At 36.5% G+C, this 25,842-nt stretch overlaps 2 protein-coding genes across 5 annotated transcripts in view; both read left to right on the forward strand.

Annotated features, from left to right (window-relative positions):
* The window catches only part of LOC100027275 (serine/threonine-protein phosphatase 4 regulatory subunit 1-like), a 58,037-nt gene extending 53,990 nt beyond the window's left edge, over positions 1 to 4,047 (forward strand). For all 4 annotated transcript variants that reach the window (XM_056812920.1, XM_056812923.1, XM_056812922.1 and 1 more), the window contains one exon: positions 854 to 4,047. In XM_056812920.1, the coding sequence (XP_056668898.1) occupies positions 854 to 1,008 (155 nt within the window). In that variant the 3' untranslated portion in view covers positions 1,009 to 4,047. The remainder of the gene's footprint in view (positions 1 to 853) is intronic.
* On the forward strand, positions 3,757 to 25,046 carry ANKRD60 (ankyrin repeat domain 60). Its single transcript, XM_056817280.1, has 12 exons — positions 3,757 to 3,830; positions 11,897 to 11,966; positions 12,012 to 12,354; positions 14,718 to 14,848; positions 15,555 to 15,720; positions 18,481 to 18,645; positions 19,835 to 19,975; positions 21,266 to 21,386; positions 21,618 to 21,734; positions 22,906 to 22,963; positions 23,383 to 23,632; positions 24,913 to 25,046. The coding sequence occupies exons 1-7, from the start codon at positions 3,757 to 3,759 to the stop codon at positions 19,897 to 19,899; spliced, it is 1,014 nt and encodes a 337-aa protein (XP_056673258.1). The 3' UTR covers positions 19,900 to 19,975; positions 21,266 to 21,386; positions 21,618 to 21,734; positions 22,906 to 22,963; positions 23,383 to 23,632; positions 24,913 to 25,046.
* The last annotated feature ends 796 nt before the right edge of the window (positions 25,047 to 25,842 follow it).

The following is a 25,842-nucleotide window of genomic DNA, read 5'->3' on the forward strand; positions in this document are numbered from 1 at the left end:
TATGACCCATCTTAAAAACTCTTGTGAAGTTCAAATGAAACAATAGAAAAAGCCATAAAGTGTTAAATGAATATAGACTGGTACTATTATATTAACATTCTCTGTAGACTTCTTATTTTGTTTTGTTGCCATTCAGGCATATCATTTTGTTATACGATCTGTTTGATGTGAGTGAGAATATTTCATTTCTTAAACAAAGGCAAATGTCTATATTGGTGGTTATCAAAAATACAAATATAGGTCAATCTTGTAGGTGGGGACTCATTCCCACCAAAATTTCTGATTTGAGGTAGTTGGCCTTAGGCAGCCATGAGGCAACGTCCCCAGCATTCAGGAGCTCACCATACTGGTCTTGGACTTAATGTGAACACCTGATTGGCTTACCCACTTCAACCCAGAACTCTTATACTCAGTTGTTTCACCAGTCTCTTCACTAGCAGTGATTATGGGTGCGTAAAACGACACCTTGTCAAAAAATGCTTTTAGAATAAATAGGATCCAATAGATGATGGATTAATCTTTGCCAGGACTTAGATCATGGGTTCAATATGGGGAGAGTGATTAAAGAGGATGGTTAAGGGAAAATAAGTTACATGTTTTTTGTTTTCTTGGTGGTGTTAGACTGAATCTTCTTTCAGAAAGTTCTGACCTAAGAGGGCAGTTCAGAGTTTAAGAAAAGTTCTTTCATTAAGAGAACTGATGAAATTAGTGGGCCTCTAGTTTGGTCGTTTAGTTTTTCAAGGACAGATATTACTTTGTCTGGAGTTTTAATATCAAAGACTGTATCCTATATCAGAACTCAATACATGTGGTGAACATGATCAAAACTACTCACTTTCTCTTTTTTTTCTAGCTTATTTTAGAAATGCTGGTAACCCTCATCTTGAAGTTGTTGAAGAAACTGTATTAGCCTTGCAGTCAGACAGAGACCAGGATGTTTCCTTTTTTGCCACCCTAGAGCCAAAACGAAATATTATGGATACAGCTGCTCTAGAAAAACAGAATTAATTTGCTTAAAATCTGAATTATGATTGTATAATCTTCATATCATTTTATGGTAACAATGAAGAAGGGGAACTGTTTTGTATCTGCCTGAAGAGAAAAGACTTCTTATCTTATTATCATAACACTTACTAAATGAAAACTGTCATCTGCAGCAACATACATTTCATATTGGACAGTTACTTATTTCAGTTATGCTGTGCCTGCTTTGCTTTTGCCTTCCCCCTATGAAAATGAGCCAATACTGTGTAGATCCTTTTAGTTTGATGCATAACCAGAATCTTCATACCATCAGATTGCCTGATAGTAATTTTATATCATATTATTTAAAATTATTTTTCATAATAAAGTAGTTTACTACCAGCTTTAAAGCCTGAAGTTTAGTAAACTTGTATATTTTGATGCACTGATACCCCTTTTTAATATAGTTTATGGTGTCACATTTTATTTTACCAGAAATATTGTATATATGTGAATAATTCTTGGCCAGAAAAAAATATATTTACTCCAGTGTCAACTTCCTTCCACTAAAACCTTATAAATACATCATTTTCATTTATACTCTACTTTGTTGTTGCAAATTAGCCCAATATTTGTTTGCTTTTGAATATACATAATATTTTCTTAAATGTACTAAAGAAAATGTATAACAACTTTTTATATTGTAGTTTTTATTCTTATAAACTGTTATTGGAACTTTCTTAAGCACTTAATTATTTCTCACTCTTGCTGCTGGAACTATGTTATATTCATAAGTGTACATATTGGCCATTCACAGGAATAAAATTATATAAAAACAATTCATTGGTTATATTAGCACATTTATGAATATGAAAGGAAGTTTTCTGATTGAAATGTATGGGAAGTAACTGGCCACAGTTCTTGAAATTGAACAGAAGTAGGAAACAATGCAGGTAACTAATAACAAATCAATATGCATATTATCCATAACAGTGATCATGGCAGGGGGCGGTAGGAGGGGAAGACAACATTAAGTATATCTTTAAGTACACAGAGTCTAGACATTATGTGTACAGTTTAGAATAAGGAGAAACTGATCTATTTGGACCAATTTTCATCAGATGATGATTCTAATTTTTATTATGGTCTATTTACTACAAAAGCATATACATATATATATATATATATATATATGTATGTATGTGTGTGTGTGTGTGTGTGCCCATGTAAAATTTTGTTTCTTTTCCTTTTGAAAAATGAAACATAAGCTAAAAATAAGCATTCCAGTTTTATTCTAAGAGTAACCTGTAGAGGGAGTATAAGTTAGAATTATTATACTTCCCTAATAAGTTTGAATAGGTTTTTCTGAAGACACAGAATTTCTTGGTACACCTGGCCAAATTTTCTGATTCTCTTTTAGCTTATTATATTAAAAAATAGCAAGACCTAAACTTCAATGCAGAGAAATGGATACCATTCTGGACTTGGCGGAAAAATAAAGGGCATGAGTTAAAATGTCAAAACATAATATTGACTTTTAATTTGTAGAGGGAACTGTAAAAATTAAATTAGTTTCTTACAGAACACTTTTGCCAACTTTGGTCAAGTACAGGTTAGTACATGAAGGGTACACTTTTTTTTTAATATGAACTTTCAAACATCCAATAGAGCTAGCTAATGTAAATAGATAGAGATCCAGTTTTACTGTATAACAAGCAATTCTGATTACTTTATTGTCTGTAAATTAAGATTGTTACATCAAGTAAATTGTTAGCCTAGCAGCAAGTAGAATTTGTTCAACTGGAATTTTGTATTTTGTGTAGGGTTTAATTTTATACAGTAGTCTATCAGATTATATTCGTATTGTGTTTAGAATTTTGCATGATATATCATACATGCTTTTAGAATTTATAAGTAAAGTTGTTAGTGCTTTGGCAGATAAGCTCTAAAATTCCAGTTGTACATTAAAATTTTTGTGGGATTTTAATATGAATGCCTCTCCAACACAAAATTTTTTATGACTGAAGTTTCTCTGCAAAAAAAGTATTTTTTGTAGTTTTTTAATATCTTTTCTACTGCTAACATTTGAGTATTTTTAAATAACTCAGATTTTCTAAATTGTTCTCCCTTTACTTTCCATTTTATTTTTCCTACCATTAAATTTCTTAGTGTTGATTATACTTTTTTTAAAAAGTGTACAAAGATACATGTTTTGAGTGTTTGTAACTGATCATCACTTTTAAGCTCCCTGCTTTTATTAATAGTCTTCTTCAATGACTCACTGAAAACATAGTAGTTATGTTTCTCACAGAATATTTAGTTGAATGTGTTGTTAAATAATAGGCTATTTTCTAACTTTTCCAAAATGGAAATGTTTCCATTGTTAAAATTTTTTTAAGCACCTTTCAAATTCCAAAAATTTATTACCATTTAAACACTTGACAGTTTTTGATATAGCTTTCTAAGTTTATGTAAATGGATATCTGCATGCATTAGAAGAGGAGAAAATGTAGAACTTTCTAACATCAGGCAATGTGCAGATCTGCTGAAGTGGCTCATCTTTCTAAGATGTCAGTTTTCTCCTTCATCCTGGAAATATGATTTTTAAGCATGACCAAGGCAGCTCTTTTAGACAAGGTATATATTATGGTGATTTTAAAAACTATATTTACATGTAATTCCTCAAGTTGGTTTACTTTTAATTATGCAAAAAAGTGTACTTTAAATACACATGCCGCAAAGGTACATTTTTATAACAGCAGTAAGAATTTAATTTAAATTTTACTACGGGACATGAAATTAACATTAGTGGTGCAATATTGTTTGGATACTGTAGAAAACTATCAGGCACTTGTAATCCAAAGCATGTAAGTCATGTTGAGAATTCAAACTCACTGTTATCTATGTTAATGTTATATAAATAATATACACATGGCATCTAATAGGATATTGCCTTAGTGACAGAAAACAGTGTTTTAGAGCCCAAATAAATGGGGACACTCTGGAAGTGCCACTGATTGTCAAAATATAGAATCTATGTAACATTGTATTTATCTCAATAAACCTCATGATTGTTTTATGGAATGTATATGTTCTTTTTTTTTAATAGAAATTTTTTTGGCTTCCATTGATAAGAACAAATAAGTAAGGAAAAATACTAGAGAAATAAACACCTATACTGAAACCAACACATTGCCTCAAGAGATTATTTACCATACTGTCCTAAACATCTATTATTTATTGATTATTTACCCTCCCTATCACAAGAGAAGCAATGTGAGGTAATAGATAAGAGTAGGAAGGAGGCTCAAGTTCAAATCCTGACCCAGATATGTTACTGTATGTCCTTAGGAGAATCACTTGTATCAGAGGAAGGAATTTGTATTCTAGAAATAATGAAAATCCATGTCTGGACCAAAAAATCAGATAACAAAAATCTAACTCCAATAGATTTAACCTATTACCCACATAGTCCTTTTTTCCCTGATAATTTGGCCTTTACTAGATGTAAACTATGGTTTTACTTTTGTCTTTGTATGGCTAGAATTTATAACAAGTTGTTTTTTTTCCTATTTTACTGAATTACTATATCAATTTTTTTTTTTAGTTTTTCATACTCATTGTTTCTTGTGGCACAAAAATATTGTTACATTCGTATGCAATGAATGTAGGCCTTTCCTTAATTAGGAGACACCTATGAATCCTTCAGTGCAATGTGGTCTCATATTTTGGGGTACTACTAATGCTGCAGATGACAACCTGTGCAGTCAGCCTTTGTGTTCTCTGGAAAGTCATCTACAGTGAGTCCATGCAGTGTGCTAGGGGATTCCTTTCTCCTTCCAGATCTCTTGCCATTAAGAAGGGGCCACTGTAGCATGTGGATTGTTGCTACATGACTGTCTCAGCTTGCATTTTTTCCTCACATATCCTTTCTCTGGTATCTTTGTTCACAGAACTCGTTGGCAATATGGGCATAGTCTGTTTAGATATACTGTGTGTCTGTTTAGACACACAGTACATCTCTTCATTGCCCTTTGGGTATTGGTAGTTTGGATTCTTTGGAGATAAATATTCCATGCCTGAGAATAGATTACATGATTTTTCTGGCGATGCCTTTGTTCTCTTACTCCAGGGCCAGCACTCTTCTCTACAGTATACTGCTCTCTCTTGGTCTTAAAAAGATGGGATTTTGTTTCTGGGAATAGCCTGGGTTCTCTGAAAGACCCCACACAATCCTGCCTACTCCCTTCCTGTTCAGTTCTGTGCTTAATTCACTCTTATCTGCAGTGTGTATGTCAAAGGTATATTGATGGGCTGTCCTTCCAAATGCCTGTCACTCACCAAACACCAGTTCTCATCCACTTGATTTTTCCTTTGTGGATAGTCAGGCCAAACTAAGTGATTATGAATCTCATTTAGGAGGCTCTGCAATGTTCCAGGGTTTGATGAAATCACAAAGTCAAACCTCATATAATACCTGGAGGATCTCATCATACAGCAGACCCAACTTTTTCAGCTTTCCCATCACTTTGGCAGACTGAGTGAAGCCTAGGGATCTCTTCTCATAATATTTTAAATGCATAAAATAAAGCACGTAGGACTAAAAAGAAAACCAATTATTGAAATGAAAGTGTGATTTCCACCACCACGCTGCACACACACACACACACACACACACTCAGATTCTTGAACCCTATAGAATTTATCCCAGGCAACTTTGGTATTGTCATCTCCAGATTGAGAACCCCTACCTATAGAGTCCCAATCCCTTTTGGATTTCTTGTTGAATGGCCTCTGTCTGTGACAAACAAGTTTGAGCAAAGGTTTCCCAGGTTTATGCCTACTTGATAGCAATCCAATAAGCATTTATTTATTAAGTGCTTGCTCTATCACTGTGCTAAAGATCTGAAGTTCAGTTTTTAAAAAGTCTCTTCACTGAAGGGATTTGCATTTTGGTTTATTAGAATATTATCTATCATCTGTGACATCTTTAAGGATTATTGAAGGATCCTAAAAGATGCAAAGAATCAAATCCAGTGTTGTAAATGGCCTCAGGCTATCTAGTTCTATCCCCTTGCTTTTCAGATGAGGAGATTGTGACCCACTAAGGAAGAGTTAAGTGACCAGGCAGGTTGGGTCAGAATAGGGATTTGACTTCAGAGCCTCTTTTTCCCCAGCACCAAACATAGGAGACACTTTGTTAAATAAGAGCCCTTATGAATGCATTTTGCTTTATTAAATCCAAAACTTTTTTAAATCAGTGAACAATAATAGTCCCTGTAACTTTCTGTTAACTGTATGTGTCATTCTTGGGGGGGAAATACCCATATATAAATAGTTTTGGTAACAATTTGTCTCTATTTGGTATTGTAAAATAACTTTTTTTTTAAAAATGTATTTTTCCAAACATATTTTGAGATTCCTTTTTCCTGAAAAAAAAAACAACTTTTTTTTTGTTTGTTTTAAATTACAACCAATGGGACTTTGCAAAGGGAAACAGACTTTGGAACCAAAAACTTGGACTTCTTGAGATGCCTTCCACAAATGTGTGGGCTCATTTGACCTTCCCTTTAAGGGTCAGTGAATGTAGCCCTGGAATAGAATTTTTTTAAAAAACTCATTTAAAAAGCTCATAATCTAATCGGGGGAAAGACATGCAAACAAATACAATATTTTTAAAAGTAGAATGTGGAGGGAAAGGTAATTAGAAGTATGTCTAAGAAAAAATATCTGCCCCAGCACTGACATTTAAACCTTGTATAAATACTATGTTTAATACTTATGAATTTCCATGTCTTTTAGCCAAGTCTTTTTAGCTTAGGCCTCAAGTTTCTGAATGTCTAGAGGGTTTAGAGCAGGGGTCCCCAAACCACATGCCTGAGGCCATATATCCAGCCCCCACCGCACTTCTGAAAGGGGCACCTCTTTCACTGGTGTTCAGTAAGAGGAGCACTGTATGTGGCGGCACCCGTCACTCATGTACAGTACTACTTCTGGTGACATAATCCTTTGTGTGGTGCCTTAGAAAGAGTCCCTGGGCATATAGCTGTCCAGTTAGGGTTAGGGTTAGGTTTTTATAGTCTGGCCCTCCAGTGTAAGGGACAGTGAACTGGCCCCCTGTGTAAAAAGTTTGGGGACCCCTGGTTTAGGGAGTGTCATACTGTTTAATTGGAATTTTGTACCTTTGAACTACATTACCCACCATCCCTTTCCTCTTTCAGCCCCACTTTGTGTCCTTATGCTGTATTGATAAAGTTGTGTGTAACCCTGCCTTCTCTCTCTTCTGACTCTCCTCCTTGCTCTCTCCCACATTTTCTCCTGTGCCCTGGTCTGGGATCCTCCTCTTTGCTAAGGCTATCATTAGCCTTTACTTCAAGTTATTAGTAATAAATCTTATAAAAAAATAATAGTTGGAGTTATTGGATATTAATTTTTAATCTTATAATACAGAATGTGGGTTCACAAATAGTCCATGACAAGTAACCTAACCCAGCCTATTGTCATACTTGCTCCCTCTCTCTTAATTGTCTTCACCTAAAATTCCCCTGACCATGCTATGCTTGCTTGCTCCAACTTCCATTTCAGTTCCTCTCTCTTGGTGCCTTCAGACCCACCATACTGCATTCTTGCCACCTGCATCCCATACATTCATGTACCCCCTTATCTTCACCGTCTTCAAACTTGTTCTAAAGCACTACCATGTCTGAAAAGGGGTGTCAATGAGCTGCCCTGTCACTGCACTTACCATCTTTGTGACTTTCAGGAGACCAAAATGTCCTTTTCTTTGTGTTAACTCCTTTTATAATATCAGTTTCTTGAAGTCAGGAACTTTTTGTATGTAACAATGTCCTATAGGCAGAAGGTGCTTAATAAAGGTCTAAATTGCTTCATTCTTTTTCATAGTGCAACGGCTGGCAGATTGGTGCTTCATAAATGTAATCTGATCAATTTGTTGAACTAAATAATAATGGCTGTGGAATTGGATTTGGAGGCAAAGTTGCTGGATTCAAATCCTGGCTTTGCTAATTAGTATCTGTGTGACTTTGGGCAATTTATTTAACCTCCCTAGACCTGTTTCCTCCTTTGCAATGTGATAGGGTGGGACTGGATTTTTACAATTTCTTCCATTTCTAAATTTCCATGATCCTTTAAATCTGGAACCACAGCTTGACAGTTAACCAAACCCCTAGAGTAGCAACAAGTACCCTATAAGGTACTCATGTAGAAGCTGCAAAAATCCCCAAATGCTAGTTACGTCATGTGGGAAGATAGCAATGACTATATTGGGGCCTTCCTTTGGCTCCAGAGGATCCACTTTCTGAGCTGAAGATAACCATCACTTTTGAGATATTAAAGATATTATTAGGCATTTGAATAAAATTCCTTTTTAATTCACATTTTATGTAAAGAAACACTTAATTTTAAAATAATATAAAATGGATTCATTTTAGACAAATTTCTAATTACCTTCCCCTTTACATTCTACATTTTATCTTACTTATTTGTGTACTTATAAATTAATCAATGGGACTTTTAAGAGCCTACTACTGTGGCAGGCATTATGCTAAGCATTGTTGATATGAAAAAAAAATGACAGTCTTCCCTCAAGTAATTTACATTCTACAGAGGAATGGGATAGGTAACTAAAGCATTACCATTTCTGAAAAGAGGTGGAAAAAAGTGAGCTGCCATATGACTGCACTAACCATCTCTATGACTTTCAAGAGACCAAAAGGCCCTTCTCTTCTATGTGTTAATATGTATAATTTAAGCTTCTTGAGTACACAAACATATCCATATAAGAGTATATACTTTTAAAAAATGTACCTTATGGCTCCAGTCCTGAATTTAGTCTCCCTGAAAGGACTTTTGACCCAGTCTTGATTCAACATCTGGTGGACTTTATTCTTTGACAATGTTCTTGCCTCAGTCAGGGAAGCCTCTAAAACAAAGCTAAAGTATGGTGCATGCCTAGACTTCTTCTTATGTGAGGAATTGGGTATCCCCATATGTGGGTAACAATAGAATTCAATGGAAAATATGGATATCAAATACAGGACATTTTTCCTTCACAGAAGGAAGATCCATAGTTCAAAGATAACACATAAAATCCTGGAAACAAAACACCCAAATACTTGACAATTGCCTCAATTTATTCCTATTTGCTGGGGAAAAAAAGGGAAAAGAACCATAGAATCTGAGAGTTGGAAATGCTCTCAGAGGTTGTGTAGTCCAACCTCTACCCCAACTGGAATTCTCTTTGGAATAATTCAACAAACATTTATTAAGCATTCATTCCACATATTATGTGCCATTTCACTTTTGCAAAATTCCAATTGTCTGGAAGTTTTTTTCTTTAAAACAAACTAAACTCTGCCTCTGCAGTTTAAGATAATTGGATTTAGAGCTGATATTAAATCCTTGTTGTGTAAGATACAAGGACTGGACTGGATGGCCTCTAAACTGAGACCTAGAGATGAAGGGATTTGCCCAGGTTCAGACACACTATTTTGAATCCAGCTCATCCCCCCTTTACCATAATTATCACCAGTTTTGAACTCTGTCTTTGACAAGAATTCATTTGTGACCACTGACTGCAGAGAAGTCACTACTTATTCTGTAGGGTTGTTTTATTGTCCTGAATTAATCTGCAAACCTTAAATGTGTCATTTATAATAGACTTTGTGCCTTGACTTCCCCATCTGTGAACTAGGGATGACCGTACCTGCTATGCCAATCTCATAGACTTGTTGCAAGGACTGAATAATACTGTATATGAAGTCCTTTATAAAACCATATAACTTTTCATGGAAGTGCCAGATATTATTATGACTATTAAAAATGCTGATGACATAAAATACCTCAACCACATGAAAACCTTCAAGTTCTTGACTTTGATAAAAGTCTAAGCCAAATTGAAGCAAAGAGGATTAATATATCATATTTCCCAAATGGGATTAACCCCCAAGCCCCCAAACATTTTGATGTTGCTAGACTATCCTCCAAAGATACACATGTCCAGCTTATCTATTCCTTCTCATTCTGAATAATTCTTGTCTGTAGGTTACCATAAGTCCTCCTCAGTGGATTTGCCTAATAGACATTGTCTTGATGGCTTTTATCTAGATTTTTAAACATTCTATGGGTGGTTCTGTAGCACATGGCCCATTTGCTCACCTGTTATTCCCAGTCTGTTCAATTGGTATGCCTCATTCTTACAACCCCCTAATGCTTGAATTTATAGTAAGAAAATATGTATATATTTATAAGCAATTATATGTATACATAATATGTATTATAAAGTATAATATATTTAGGCATTTTTATATAATATGCATATAATGTATACTTATATGTTAATATAAAATTATATAAATATGTTTATATATAAATATGAAATTATATATGAATATAAAATCCAGTTCCTCCAGAAGTATGTCTGCACATTAGTAATATCAAATAAGGATCTCACATTCAGTGTGTCAATAATAGCATAGTTATATACATATATATGTATATATATATGGTATTAAGTTAATTTCTCAGCATGTGGTCCCCTTTTTCTACCACTCTACTGTCATTGCTGCAGAATTGGGGGCAACACAAGTTTTGTGAACCATTTTGTATTTTATTTTTCATGGATTGTCATGGGCCAAAGAATTCGCTCTCTTTCTCCCTCCCTGTCTTCCTCTTTTTCATGGCTATTTGAAAAAAAATTGTTCTCATCTGGCCATCCCATGGGGGAAAGCTTTGAATGCTTGGGTAAACACCCCACCCAACTCACAAATGAACTTGTGGTCCATTGGTTACCCTCAATCTGGTTTAGCCATCTGCTTAGATGGTTTACATATAAGTGCATACACATATGTGAATGTCAGATATTATTGCTATTATTAATAATGGTGATTCTATATGAGAGATTGAGATATATATGTACATATATATAGACATATATGGATACAGATATAGATATATAGATGAGGGTTGGGCCCCTGAGTCAGGCACCAAGTGGCAACGGACACCCAATATATATAGTTCCTCCATAAGTATGTTGACTTGGAGTATTGTGTGATGTAAATAGTATTGTGTGATAGTAAGTGGTTATTGAAGGTATATCATTTATTTGGATCTTAGCAATATAGCAGAATTGAAGTGTTTTGTTTTTTTCTTTGCCAAATGAGTTGTTAAAGAGCAAAAAATCCAGGCCCCTGAGCTCTACTGGGAATAAACCTGCATGTGGAGCTCACACACTGGCATAGGGCCAGGCTATGGCATTCAAAGGCTTCCTGGGTCATTTGGCTCCAGGCTAGACATTCTTTCAACATCCCTGGTCACCTCCCTCCTGGAAAGGGCCATCAGAGGCTCTGAGTGGAGGAAAACAAGTGTGCTGACCCCACATCCATTCTGTCCTTCTAAAGGGATCAGCAATTGGTGCTATGCCAAGCCTTGCTGCCAGTTCTCAGGCCTGGGTCTCAGTTTCCCCAACTTTGGGGACATCCTGTATATTCATATTGATCTTCTCAGTATCTATGCATTATATATGCTTGGAATGTGTTCTTGTCACTATGATGGGCTTCCTAAAGGGACAAAGGCTCATTGCAACCAGCAGGCAACGGATTTTATTTTGGCCACAGCAACCCAAAATATTCTGGCGTGGGGCAAGCATTCACACGTGATTAAATCAATTCTACGAACATTACATGGTGCTTACATAGGGTGGGGAAGGGAGGGAATTATCTTGTATCATTTGAAGGGTCTTGAGAAAGCTAATATGAAGATGAAGCGGACGGCCTAAGAGACAGATTCCTTTTAGCGCGAAGCCCAGGATCCGACCTGTCTCCAGGCCATCAACCCCCAAAGTTCCGGGTCGCCCCTCATTTCCTCTTCTCCCCTAGTCCCTGACATGCTTATGCTCAAATGCTCTCCTCACAAGGCCCTGGAGGGAGCAGAAAGCGTTGCTCCTGGCAACGGGGGCGGTGCCCGTAGTATCTGATCCCGAACAGGTGCGGTGGGCCCCAGAATAGGTAGGGGCCGATGCTTAGGGTTAGGCTCGGTTGGGAGGGGTTAGGAAGTGGGGGACCGCTGCTAAGACCCGCCGGTGGCTGCGGCGCCTGAGCTCTAGAATTCTGGCCAAGCCACCGGTGCTCAGCCAGCGATGGTCATCGCTCAATCGTTCCATAGGGCGGCGGTCGACAGCCTGGAACACTCCCCAGAGTCGCGTGGGCAGTGCCACTAAGCAGTTCTCTCTGCGCGTGCGGCTGGAGGAGACTGGCGAGATGTTTCGACTGCACAACTGCCGCCAGGAAACCACCGTGAGGGAGCTGAGGGAGGAGCTAGATCTGGTGTCCGGGATTCCCTATCACTTCCAGCGCGTCTGTTACCTGGACCAAGGTGGCGCCTCGCGTGCCACCCACCCAGGACCTGACCCCTTCAGGGCATCCACCCCACATCTCCCCTGCGACCATCCCCAGCCTGCCTCCTTGGCCTAGGACCTGGACCCCAGACCTCACCTTAATGCCCGAGACCATGTCTCAATCTCGGCCCTTGTGAGGACCACGACCCCCAGATCCCACCATCATTCTTCCTAGCCCACAGGGCTCTCGTCCCCACTCTCCCCCTGTTAGAGCCTAGACCTCAGATTCTTGCTTTTGGGGAATCGGACCTCAAAAGCCTAATAAGATCTCACAACCCTGCTCAAGTTCAATCACTTGATGGCTTCCTTCAACCTAAATCCCTCAAATCAGTCTGGGAACCATGATTTTCCTCTTTCACTGTTACCAAAATTCTAGGAATCTGGGGGACACGATTTGTCTTCTTATTTGTACCGAAACAGGCAGAGGGGGAAGGGGGGGGGGACTTCAAGGAAGCATAAAAAATGTTGTTTTTTTGTTTTTTGTTTTTAAAAGACTAATGGCTCTAAACTGGGCCAGGAGAATGTGGAGAACTGATGTTTTCAGGAATGGTGGAGAGAAGGTGGATGAACAGCATAGTAGTCTTGCCAAATGTTTCTTCATTTTTAATATTTTTACTTTTGATGCAGACTTTCCCCCCCTCTCTTTTAGACATTGAAACAAATTGAAAAACTTTTAAGAAACCCTAGAGGAGAAATTTTAGTTTTATATTTTAAAACCAGTGGGATCTGTTTTGGTTTTAAATACTTTATTCACTAATATCTTCCACTAAAGTCTTCTTCTGATTCTTCATTTTGGTGTGAAAAGTGATCCTAGGAGTTCAAAAGCTTTGGTAAAAGCTCTGGTGAGCCCTACCAATATGGAAAAGAATCTAGCACTATAACCAACTTGGAATATGTACTTGTCCTCTAAGCATTCACATGCTTATAACTACGGCTTGAAGGGAGCATTCATACTTGATTAAATCAATTCATCAAATATTTAAGTATTAGGAATACAAAGATAAAAAAAAGTACAATTCCTGCCCATGCAAATTCCATTTGTGGGGGAGGGGAATCCTCTTGGATCCTTAAAAAGATGTTGATAAGTGCTAATATGGAGGCAATATAACTTACTGATAAAAGTACTGAAGACCTAGAGTTGAATCTAAGGCTCTGCCATTTACTATTTATAACTGTGATTATGGGGATTGAAACCATCTAAATTCTCACTGTTCCTCCATCTCCTCAACTGAGAAAGAAAAGAAAGGAATAATGATGCTTGTGCTAAATATCTCACAGGTTGTTGTGAGAAAAATGCTTTGTAAACTTTACTACATAAAAATGAGATTTATATGCTAGAGATCTATACCTTTTATTTTCCTTACAAGAACATAAGGCACTCAATATATTTTTAAAGGAATAGGATCTTCGTTCAGTTTCATAATCATCAGACACTGTAAACAGGACCTTAATTATTGTCTTCCAGTTTAGGTTCATTAGTCCAAGTTTCTAGCAACATATACTGTAGATATAGTTTTCATTTGTACAATATTGTTGCTGAACCTCATTCTTCTCATTTGGAAATTATGGTGATTGGATTAATATTTACTCTTGTTCTAGTTATGAAAAAGTGCAGTTTAATGCTAAACAATAACAGAGGGGCATAGTTAGCCTAAGTGAACATTTAACAAAAGTTACATTATATTCTTGAAAGTAATATTCCAAGTTATAAATTCATAGAAGTCTTCCCCACATACTAATTTTGAAATTAATTAATAATATGGAAATGATGTTATAACATCTACATATGTGATCTTATGTCCATTATATATTCAAATTCTGGCAAGTATCAACATTAGTCACATGTTAATATATTTGAGTTGGACCTTATAAATATTCCATTAACAAGTTAACATTTTTGAAAGATACAGCATTGTCATCCTACTAGCTGCTAATAATATGAATGATAGTTTATGAGTTTATATTATGTGTAATAATATATAATTTAATAGTACAAAACTATAAGCACATTTTATTCTCTCTTAAATAGATTTACTTGCAAAGGAGCTATTTCACATAATGATTTTACTGACATACATTTTTCCATATTATGGTTGAAATTTTTTATTTTAGAATTGTCATTGTTATTTTCTGTTAGGCTTTTGTTATTGATATAAGAACCTAATTACATTTTTTAAAAGGTCAAATACAATAAAGCTGATTTGTACAAATTTATCAAATGAGATTTGTTTAAAAAATCCAAAACTTTTTTTAACATCAAAGGTCAGACAATTTCTCTAGCTATTCAGTTAATAATTTATGTCAAATGTCTTATTCTTTTGTGTGGGGAAATTCCCTGTAGGAGTTTTGATGGATGATTCCACATTAGGGTTCCATGATGTTGTTCCTGGTGGAACACTTTCAATGTATATCTGGCCGCAGGATGGATGGAAAGAACTTGTTTTTGCTGCTGTGGAAGGGGACACTAGTAAGGTGTTTTCATGCTTCTTTAAATTAATATTATTCTTTTTGAAGTAAGTATAAATCTTAAAGAAGATTCTTCTGAAGCTTTCCCCCCTAAATGTTTGCATAAAAATTAAATATTTAGTCTTCCTTGTTTATTAAGTGCTATATTTCTGTTCAATCTCTTGATATGAAATTTTTCCCCTTTATGACTCAACTTTTCTCCTCCAAATGGATAAGTATTATTTAACTATTTATACAATATTATACAAATTGAGGAAGATAGGTTTCACAGTGGTTAGAGCACTGGACTTAAATGTTAGGAAAACCTGAGCTAAAATCTACCTCAGACAATAGCTATGTATTCTTGGGCAAGTCATTTTACCTCCATTTGCCTTAGTTTAACCTCAGCACTAAAATGAGGATAATAGTAGCACCTATCTCCTAAGGTCGTTTTGAGGACCAAATGCAATATTTGCAAAGTGTTTAGCACATAGTAGGTGCTATGCAAATGCTAGCTATTATTGTTGTTAGTGCCACTTGTCCTTTTAAGAGCATTTTCCAATCTTTCAGGACATTATACCAATTTATCTTGGTATGAATCTTTCCTTATTTTCCAGAAACTGCTGATAGATAACTGAACATCTCTCTTAATAAAGGATATCTGAATTTATTGAGTATTCTTAGGTTTTTATATGATTTACTTATTATGTGGTAATTTCATTTTTCTTGCCAGCTATCTTGTCTAGGTGTTACTGAAGATTCTTTATACAGAACTCCACATTCTTTACTTTTAAAAGCAAAGAAACTTAAGGAATGGATAGATGACCGAGCTTTCGTGGCTTTGTATATTACAGCACATAGAGGCCATTCTGAAGCCTTACGTTTTCTCCTAGCAAATGGTAATGTCTATACCCGGTAGCTTCTAATTTACCTTAATTCTTATTGTAGTACTATTTGCATGCATAAGACTTGAAAGGAGGGAGAACAAACATTTATTGTCTACTATGTGCCAGGCAGGCATTGTGCTAAGCACTTTACAGATATTATCTAACTTGACCTCACAGCAACCCTCTGAGGTAGATGCTTATGATCCTTATTTTACACTTGAGACAGAAGGAATAAAATATGAACATATCCTTTACCCTACTTTATATCCTATTGGCATTCGGTTGTATTTGTATCTTTGTGATCCCATGGACAATATCAAGCCAATACTGCCCATGATGTTTTCTTGGCAAGGATACTGGTTTGTTTGCTCTTTCCTTCTTCAATGGATTAAGGGAAACAGAAATTAAGTGACTTGCCCAGGATCACATAGCTAGCAAGCGACTGAGGCCAAATTTGAACTCAAGTCTTCCTGACTCCAGGCCCAGGACTCTATCCACTGAACCATCTGGCAGCCTCCATTTTATAGCCTACTTTTCTTCTAAAGTTTTCTCAACTAGACTTCTTTTTAACACAAGTTATGTTTCTTACCCTCCTTCTTAACCCATATCTTTGCATGTTGAGAATTAGCTTTCTAGACTTTGGGGGCTTCCTTTCAAATAGAGATCTCAGCATTGATTTCAACCCTGGCTCTGAAACTGACGCTAGCTTGGGTATTACTGTATCTGATCTAACTTCCGCTTTACCTTCTTGAAACATGTTAATGTTTTGTATCAGGGACTGTGATTTTTTGATGTTTTTATATCTTCAGCACCTAGAACAGTGCCTGGTACATAGTAGATATTTAATACATATTCACAGATTGAAATAAATTCCCTAGCACCCAGCACAGTGTCAGTGTACACGTTAGGTGCTTAAGAGATAATTTATTGTCCCTGTCCTCTTGAAGCTCACAATTTAGATTCGTAATAAAACATATAAAATAATGTATCTTTTTGTAGTATAGTTATTTGCATTAAATCTGAAAACCAAATACAATATGAATCTAGATAGATGATGGAAGTAGGCTCATTGACTGCTACTTATGCAATTAAGTAATCCTTAACCTTTCCAGAAGTGGAGGAGCAGAATTGAAAACAACAAAGCAGAGTCCATTCTCCCCAAGACCATTTGCTGTATAATGGCTTTGAATTCTTGATGTTGAGTCATTTTCCAGTTTTGTCTGACTTTAACTGATCCCATTTGGAGTTTTCTTGGCAAAGATACCGGAGTGGTTTACAATTTCCTTCTCCAGCTCATTTTACAGATGAGGGAAACTGAGGCAAACAAGGTTAAGTGACTTGGCCAGGATGACATAGCTAGTAAGTGTCTGAGACCAGGTTTGAATTTAGAAAGATGAGAGTCTTCCTGACTGCAGGCCCAGAACTCTATCCATTGCTCAATCCAGCTACCCCTTTTTGATTTCTGAAGATCTTACTTTAAGTCCTGCCTCTGACATGTAATTACATCCTAACCGTGGACAAATCATGCTCTGAGTTCCAATTTCCTCATCTGTGAAATGGGGATAATAATTTTTGTATTCTCTGTGTTGGGAGATTAGGAGGAGAAAGCACTTTGTCAGACTAATGTGCAATACAAATTCTATTGTAATTAATAAAAATGTCTGTGAAGAGAGAAGTATAGTAGAAAAGAGCCCTAGATTTGGAGTCAGGACTAGAGTTTCTAAGTGATCTTCAGCAAGTTATTTCCTGTTCTTGGCCCCAGGTTTCTCATTTGTAAATTGAGAATTGGAACTTGAAGATCTCAAAGAGGTCTCCTACTTCTAGATTCTGTGAACCTATGGCCAGTGGATAATCCTATTTTCCATCCACTTACAACTTTGTAGACTTCTGCAGCATCAAACCCTTCTGTATAGCACCACTCTAGATTTTTCACATTACAAGATAAAAATGTGCATTTTTCATAACCCAGAAGACTCTGATGCATTTGAAATTTTGGTCATATCTTAAGTGGAATTTTCACAGTTCCTTCACAGTGAAACTGACTTAAATACATGGAAAATATTCTGGTTAAAGAAACTTTTTTCCCCTGAAAGATTACTGGTGGCACCAGTGTTATAAGAATCTTTTTAAAACTTTAAACCCCACAAGTGAACAAAAATGAATCCAAATATGTGTCTAATTTATGTGTATTAAGTTATTAAGTGTTTTCTTCTAACAATACATATAGAGACATTCCATTTGTCCCTGCTTACTCCCCTCCCTTCATCTCAGCATATACAGAAAAGGTTCAAATTGAATAGAATTCTGTGTGATTGGAACTTTCTTATTGTTGTTCCTTCCTGCCTGACTCTTGGTTTTCTTGGCAAAGATCCTGGAGTGGTTTGCCATTTCCTTCTCCAGTGGATTAAGGCAGACAAACAGAAGTTATGCGACTTTCCCAGGGTCAACTAGTAAGTGTCTGAGGCCAGGCCTCACACTCTATCCACAGAGCCACCTAGCTGCCTCCCTGGTGCTTAATAAACTCCCATTATATGTCCATCCCCTTTGAGGTGGCATTACAAGCAGCAGGTGAGTGACTGTGCAAGGAATTCACCATTAAAAAATATATTCATGAATGTTGTGGTTTTGCTCTCTTAAAAGATGTTTTAAAAGAATTTGAGTACTTCACTTTCATTCCTGTTGTCTCAGAACATGTTACTTAAATGTGCTCTTTTGTATCTGGGGTAAAAAACAAATGCAAAACCCCACAGCATGGGCTATTTCTTTTTGCAGGAACCAATTGTCAGGGCAGAACACCACTAGGCAGAACAGCTCTTCATGCTGCTGCAGCCACGGGACAGATCACCACTATAAATCTGCTTCTGGATTATGGGGCACTTCTCAGTGACAAGGATTTTAAGGGAGAAACAGTAGCAGAAATAGCACGTCGCCTGAAAAGTAAGGAAGTTGAATTGAATTTTTTAAAAGAATTGATGTCAGAAAAGAAACTAGTCTTCCATTCTGATATTTGTTCAGCTGCAGAACTCATCTGGAAAGGGCAATATATAGTCTTGAGTCTCATTCTAAAAGTTTTGAATTCCAATGTTTACTTGGGGAGAATTTTAAAGTTCAATCCAAGGTTCCCCCAAAAGACTGAAAAAATGACAAAACAATGGAAGAACTACAATGAAAGACAACTATCATTAAAACAGAATCTTAGAGGCTATCTAACTCTCCATTCCCCTTCCCTCTCCACCTTTTTACAGATGAAGAAATTGAGGCTGCAAAAGGTTAAAAAACTTAACCCAAAGTGACTCAGATAATTAAAAGGCAGCAAGACATAGTGCAAAGAACATCACAGATGCAGTCAGGAGATTGTGTTTTGAACCATAGCCTTTGCACTATGAATTATTCGACCATGGAGGAATCACTTAAACTTTCTTGACCTCATTTTCTTCATCAGCAAAATGCTAATAAAACTCACACTTTCTTATTTTGCAAGGTTATTGTGAAAAAAGTTGGGACTAGGACTCTGCTCCCCATCATCTTAAATTCTACTGCCCCTACAGGGCCACAGCAAAATCAAAATCAAACCTTTTCTGTCTAGAACCCAGGACTTGTCCTGTTTTAGCCAAATGTTAGTAGGTGATTTGGGTATACCCTTGTGACAAAATGTCACCCCACATTTCTAATGTGATATGTTGATCAAACACACAAACTATTTGTTATATAAATTGTAGACCATAAAATATATGATTCCTTAGCCTGTTCTTGATGTCAAGGGATCCAGATATTTTATCCTTGAAAAGCTGGGTTTCTGGGAACATGGACTTCCCCCTTCACTTCTCTCCTATAATATTCCTCTCCCTTCCACTTCCTTCCAGAAGAACATGTCTAGTCAGCCATTTAAAGCAAACTATTTTTTGCACTGCAAGAGAATCTTGGAATATAGATTTTACAAATTAGGTATGGCACAGGTTCCTTGTTCAATTCAGCTTGACATCTATTTGCATATAGATTCATTGCTACCCTTATTAATAAGCTTTTTCACACATGCACTTGCTTCTCCATTCACAAGAGAGCAGAGAGAAATAATCCTAACCACAAACTGTGATTGCAAGTAAGGTCCTTTCTATCTTGGCCCTAGCTATACCAATCAACTTTATCTTATGGAAAAGAAAGACTGAAACCAAGAATGCAAAAAAGAAGTAAATGTGTGGCAGAGCCTGGAGTCCCTGGTGCCCCCCAGTGTGTTGTAATGCCTGGAAACCTAGATATATATTGTGAAGTAAGTAGAGCTCTCATTCACAATCCCTCCTCCAGCAGTAGTTCTTTCTTCACCCTTTCTCCTCTCCACCACTGTAGCTTACCCCAAACCAACCTCCATTTGCTTGAGGCCTGTCATCAATGATCAACCTCATTTATGTAGCTTTCCAATTTGTTCCCCTTCCTTTTATCCTGTCTAGTAACTTACACCTTCAAAATCCAACTTGGAAAACTGGTTAACCTTTAAAAAATTATTCTCTGCTTAATGAAAGGTGACTGTTTCCTGGAATTTCTTTCTTTTTATTTTTTTTAATAACCCTTACCTTCTGTCTTGGAATCAATACTGTATATTGGTTGCCTGAGCTACCCAGCTGCCCCCTGTTTCCTGGAATTTCAAGAAGGAAAGAGTCTTTAAAATCTAGTCTAGGTCCCCTGCTTTGTCCTAAGAAGCCAAAGACTTACTTAAGATCAATCAAATAGAAGCCCCAGGATTCAGTTTCAAGTTTTAGGACTCTGAACCCAATATTTTTCCATTACACTATATTGCCTCTATATCCCCACCAAGACAAAGTTGGAATTTTTCTAGAAAACTAAGGTAAAGGAAAATGAGCATAAATGCTTAGAAATAAATTAGTTTATTACAGAGTCCTGATGTCTGAACCCAACTTTAATGTGTAGACACAGATGGCATTGGCTGGAAAAGTATATACCTACTTCCCATTTTTTTCTCCTCTCCTCAGCCCTGTTGCTGGTGGATACTAAAGAAAAATACTCAAATTAGATAGATTTTGGTTGGCTCCATTGCCAGATCTGATGGAATTTTTAGTTCTTTCTAGTCTTTAGTTCTTTTTTTCCAGGATAAAAGACAAACAAACCTAGAACATTTTGATTATCATACTTTGTCCTTCCCCACCCCCCCATCTTAATCATCTTTAGATGTGGGTCCCCAGATGTGGTTGTGGACTGTAAATGTACTTTTTGTTCCACAGTCACTCTAACACCACCTCTAGATCCTTCCTGATCCTTGATATGCCCCTAAATATTCTTTTCTTTAGCATTAGGCCATTTTACCCTGGGATAACCATTAGTTTCTTCATCCTACTAGAAGATGCTAGGACTTCAGGCCTTGGAAATCCTCTCTTTGTCCCTGGTTTTCTATGACTTGTTCAATTGATTTCAATAATATCCACCCAATTGTTAAGGCTTGCTCTGCCCTTCCATTAAACCTGACTTTTTCATTTGTTCTAACTTTACACAAGATTATACAAGGAGATGGATCACAAAGATGATCGAGTCCAATCTCCTCTTAAAGGTAATGAAGCTAAGGCCCAGAGATGTCAGATGACCACACTGAAGTCATAAGGCGAGTTAATGCTTGTACAAGACAAAAGACCAGACCTTGCAACACCATTTTGTGACTATACTATTCTACAGTTGGGTAACATTTGTATACATTGTGTATTTTAAATGGTAAGCTGGATTTTGAACACCAACATCCTTCTCAGATCTAGAAAGCAAAATCAATGTCTAGAAAGTATAGAAAGAAAGCCTGTTGGCACTGTTCCTTTTTCTCTCAGTTAAAGAATGATTTCCCCTAAAACATAATGGTGTGTTTATATATGTGTAAAAATTGCTTTAAATACTTTTCCCCCACTCTTTCTTAGATTTGGAAATATTTTTTACTGAAGAAGAAAATGCCCTTCATTTGCTAGAGAATGGACAGTACTACAATGCATTGTGGAATCTGAAGTCAGTTGTTGAAGCTTTCAGCAGAGGGCACTGTGAGATCAGAAAATATTCAGATAAACTCCAGTTTTTATGGGTGCATTTTAAGATGTTATCAGTTCTGTAGTTTATGCAACATCTTAAACTTTAGGAGAGTCTTCATAAGTTAAAGGACTTATTCTTAGGGGGAATATGTTCTCTGAGGTTTCAGTAATAACATATATCTACACATGTATACACATGTATATAAACACACATATATGTTTGGGTATATAATAAGACACACCCATGTATATGTGTATACACATATGTGCATGCATATATGTGTACATATGTATATACATGCATGTATCTATATGCATATATTATTCTAAGATTTCTCACTCTAAAATAATGTGAGATATTCTTAAGAATATCTTTCTATCTATCCATGTCTGTCTATCTATCTATCTATCTATCTATCTATCTATCTATCTACCTACCTATCTGTCTGTCTATCTACCTATCTGTCTGTCTCTCTCTATTTCTCTGTCTGTCTATCTACTCTGTCTATCTGTCTATCTCTCTGTCTGTCTGTCTATCTATTTTCTCTCTATCCCTATCTATCTACCTATTTGTCTGTCTGTCTATGTCTGTCTATCTATCCTATCTATATCCATCCGTCCATCCATCCATCCATCTATCTATCTATCTATCTATCTATCTATCTATCTATCTATCTATCTATCTATCTATCAATCTACCAATCTATCTATCTATCTATCTATCTATCTATCTATCTATCTATCTATCTATCTATCTATCTATCTATCAATCTACCAATCTACCAATCTACCAATCTATCTATCTATCTATCTATCTATCTATCTATCTATCTATCTATCTATCTATCTATCTATCTATCTATCTATCTTCTCTGTCTCTGTCTCTGTCTCTCTCTCTCTCTCCCCCCTTTACTGTCTATTTTAGAATCAATACTTAGTTCCAAGACAGAGTGGTAAAGGCTTCACAATTGGGGTTAAGTGACTTGCCCTGAGTCACCCAGCTAGGAAGTGTTATACAGTTTGGAACTCAGAACTTCCCAGACCTGAGGATTTGGCTCTCTATCAACTGAACCACTTACATATTCCCACTAATAATAATTTAAAGGTCATTTTTTAATGCTTTAAAATTCTTAGAAGCATTTTATGAGGTAAATGATGCAATATTACTATCCCCATTTTATAGATGAGGAAACTGAGGCTAAGAGAAGTCAAATGAGGTGCTGCCAAGGGTTACCCAGTTGGTGAGTTTGTCACACTATTGATATTTCATTGCAAGACAGGATCCCTTTTCCTTTTTACATTTTGACAGTGGTAGTATTTCTTGTTTCAAGTTCTAATGTTGTGATGTACGTATTTTAATATATACTTGAATAGGTGAATAAGCATATAGTATAAACATGAAAATTCATGTTTTAAATATAATATGGATTAATGTAAACATATACATTGAAAGGTTTTATTATGGTTTTTTTTTTTTGTGGTTGAAGTGCCCCTGAAATGTGAACCAGTGCCAGATGGCAGGGACACCTATTATCATAGCTTTCAAACCCCAGATTTTAGATTTCCAAGTCTCATGACTTAAAAATACTGGCCAGGTATTTGACCCCTCTGGGATCTCCAAAGAAACTTCTTTCTTCCTTTTTTCCATACCATCTATTAGGCTTAACTCAATTGTTCAGAAACCAGTGCTTATGGTATCAAGCCACTTGGATTCCTGTAGGAGCCTTTAGCTTTCATCTGCTTCCACCTACATTTCTAGACCTGCCAGCCTTCTTGCAAATGTGGTCACTTGAAAACATGAGACTATGGAGCGATCAGTGCAACCCATGCCATTAACTAAAAAACAACACAGTACACAGGCTTTACTGAGAATGTCACTAGCAGCAGAAACATCTCTGGATGTAAGAAAGGTATGCAATTAAGATTATCATCTTTGGTTTACTGTAATGCACATCAATTGTTATTCTGTCTGAAATACTAGATTATTTGCTGCAAAAACAGCAGAATGAAAAAACTTTTCGATGGATTGGATTTTTGTTTTTGTCTTTCCCATTTATTCAGTTAAAACACTGTAAGATCTTTAAGGAAAATAAATGTTGCTGGAACTCCAGTATTCACATCACTTAAAGACTTTTTCTTATAGAAGAATATGTGGCTTATAGAAGGACAGATTTATATATATACATATATATATATCTGCTTATATACATATACATGCATCATATATTAGAACTAAGGTATTTGGTATGAGTAGAGAAAAGAGAATAGATGCAAGCGGTGTTGAGGGACTAGAATAAAAAACAACAACTTGCTAACTGGCTTTGAGGGGTCAGTGAGATTGGTGATGACTTTTATGTTATGCACCTGGGTACTTGGAAGAATAGTTATACTTTTGACATAAATGGAGAAAATTAGGAGGAGGGACAGGTTTGGAAGGAAAGCCCCTTAGTTCTGACAGAGGAGTTTGAAATGCCTCTGAGACATCCAAATATAGAGCTATGGAACAGGGATTTGGAGATACAGGACTGGAGCTCAGGAAAAGAGGTGGTTATGTAGATTTGGTAGTAATCTGTTGGAGATGATGTTTAATGCATGAGAGCTGATGAGACAAACATGAAAGAACAAAGCAGCATTTCACCTTTGAAGGGACATGATTACCAAAACAATAGAAAATAGCCCATAGCTTCAGATAGGACAGAGAAGTAACATCAGAAAGAAAGTGATGTTCTCTAGCAGAGTACTTTTTCGAACACTTTGAGGGTTTTAGAACATATCTGAAGTGCATAAAGATCCCATGGATTCTATTCACTTCCACTTACTCATATAAGTTTTCTTCACTTTTGTAGAACTTTTCCTTAGATAAATAGCCATTTTAAGGGGTCCCACTATTTTTAGAATGTTCTTTTTGTGGGTTTTTTAAAGCTTATCTCTCCAAATTTGCAACTGGAAATATACTTAAATGAATAGGGATGTACAAAGAAAAATATCTCAATGTATGACATCATGACTCGAAAACCTGCCCTCCCATGGGTTAAATGCCATAAGGAAGTCTTCTTTACCTTGAGAAGAGATGGAACCTGTAAAAGCAGTCTCAAGATTTGAACAACAGCAACAATGGTTAAATCTAGCAAAAGGTGCCTTTTGAAATATAATGAAAATCAAGTGGTCATTTTTCTTCCCTTCTTGTCAGGAAATTTAAAGAGGATAAGATTCTATTGAACTTCTGTCAGATGGAGACTAGAATGATGACCTTATCCTCCTTATTGAGCACCAGACATCAATGACCCTCTCATTGACACTGAAGGATAAGTCTTTTGAGCAAAAGGTTTTGTTTCATTTTTTCCCCCCTAAATTCTTGAGTTGGGGCTGGAGGGAATTTCCCAATATCCTATGTTTGTCCAAATTTAGACTCTGGCTCTTCTGCAAAAAAAAGATATAATGTCTATATTGATGGATGTTTTCCGACCAAGGAGTGGTGGTGGTGGTGGTGGTGTTGGGAAGTCGGAGAAAGCAAGACTGTTTTCTATGGAAGTTTAGCTTACAACTTTCTGATCCTTGTGAAAACTTGTTTTCCAAGTAGAATCCTCAAGTCAGTGACTTTGCAGCCTAAAGGAAGCAGCCACATCTTTGCGTGTGGGGTAAGCACACTGAGTACCTAAGTGTATGATGAAAAGCTAAATTCTGGCTCACCAATTCTGCTTGCTCTCATTGAGGATGCAGCCCTCTGCATTTGAAGGGGATGCAGAATGGTACAGTGGTTGAATCACAAATCACTTCATGAGCATTTGTATGCATAAATCAGGTACCTCTGTGGGTTGAATCCCAGTGAGTATTGATTGAATTTGTTCCTGATAATAAACTGGATGAATAAATCTGGTGTGCATTAAGGCAGGTACAGGGTATGTTGCTTATAGGAAACATTTAAATTTAATGCATTGACCATGAATGGAGAGTAATTTCACGACTGTACAAGTTTGCTGATGACATGAAATAGGGAGAGGGCAGCAACTGCAGAGGACTAGAACAAACACATTCAAAATGATTTGGATAGATCAGGATTATGGGCTGATAAGTGACTTATGCAGTTCATTGCAGAGCAGTGTAAGCTAATGAGGTTGGG

The sequence above is a fragment of the Monodelphis domestica genome, chromosome 1 (genome assembly GCF_027887165.1).
Source record: "Monodelphis domestica isolate mMonDom1 chromosome 1, mMonDom1.pri, whole genome shotgun sequence".
Lineage (NCBI taxonomy): Eukaryota > Metazoa > Chordata > Mammalia > Didelphimorphia > Didelphidae > Monodelphis > Monodelphis domestica.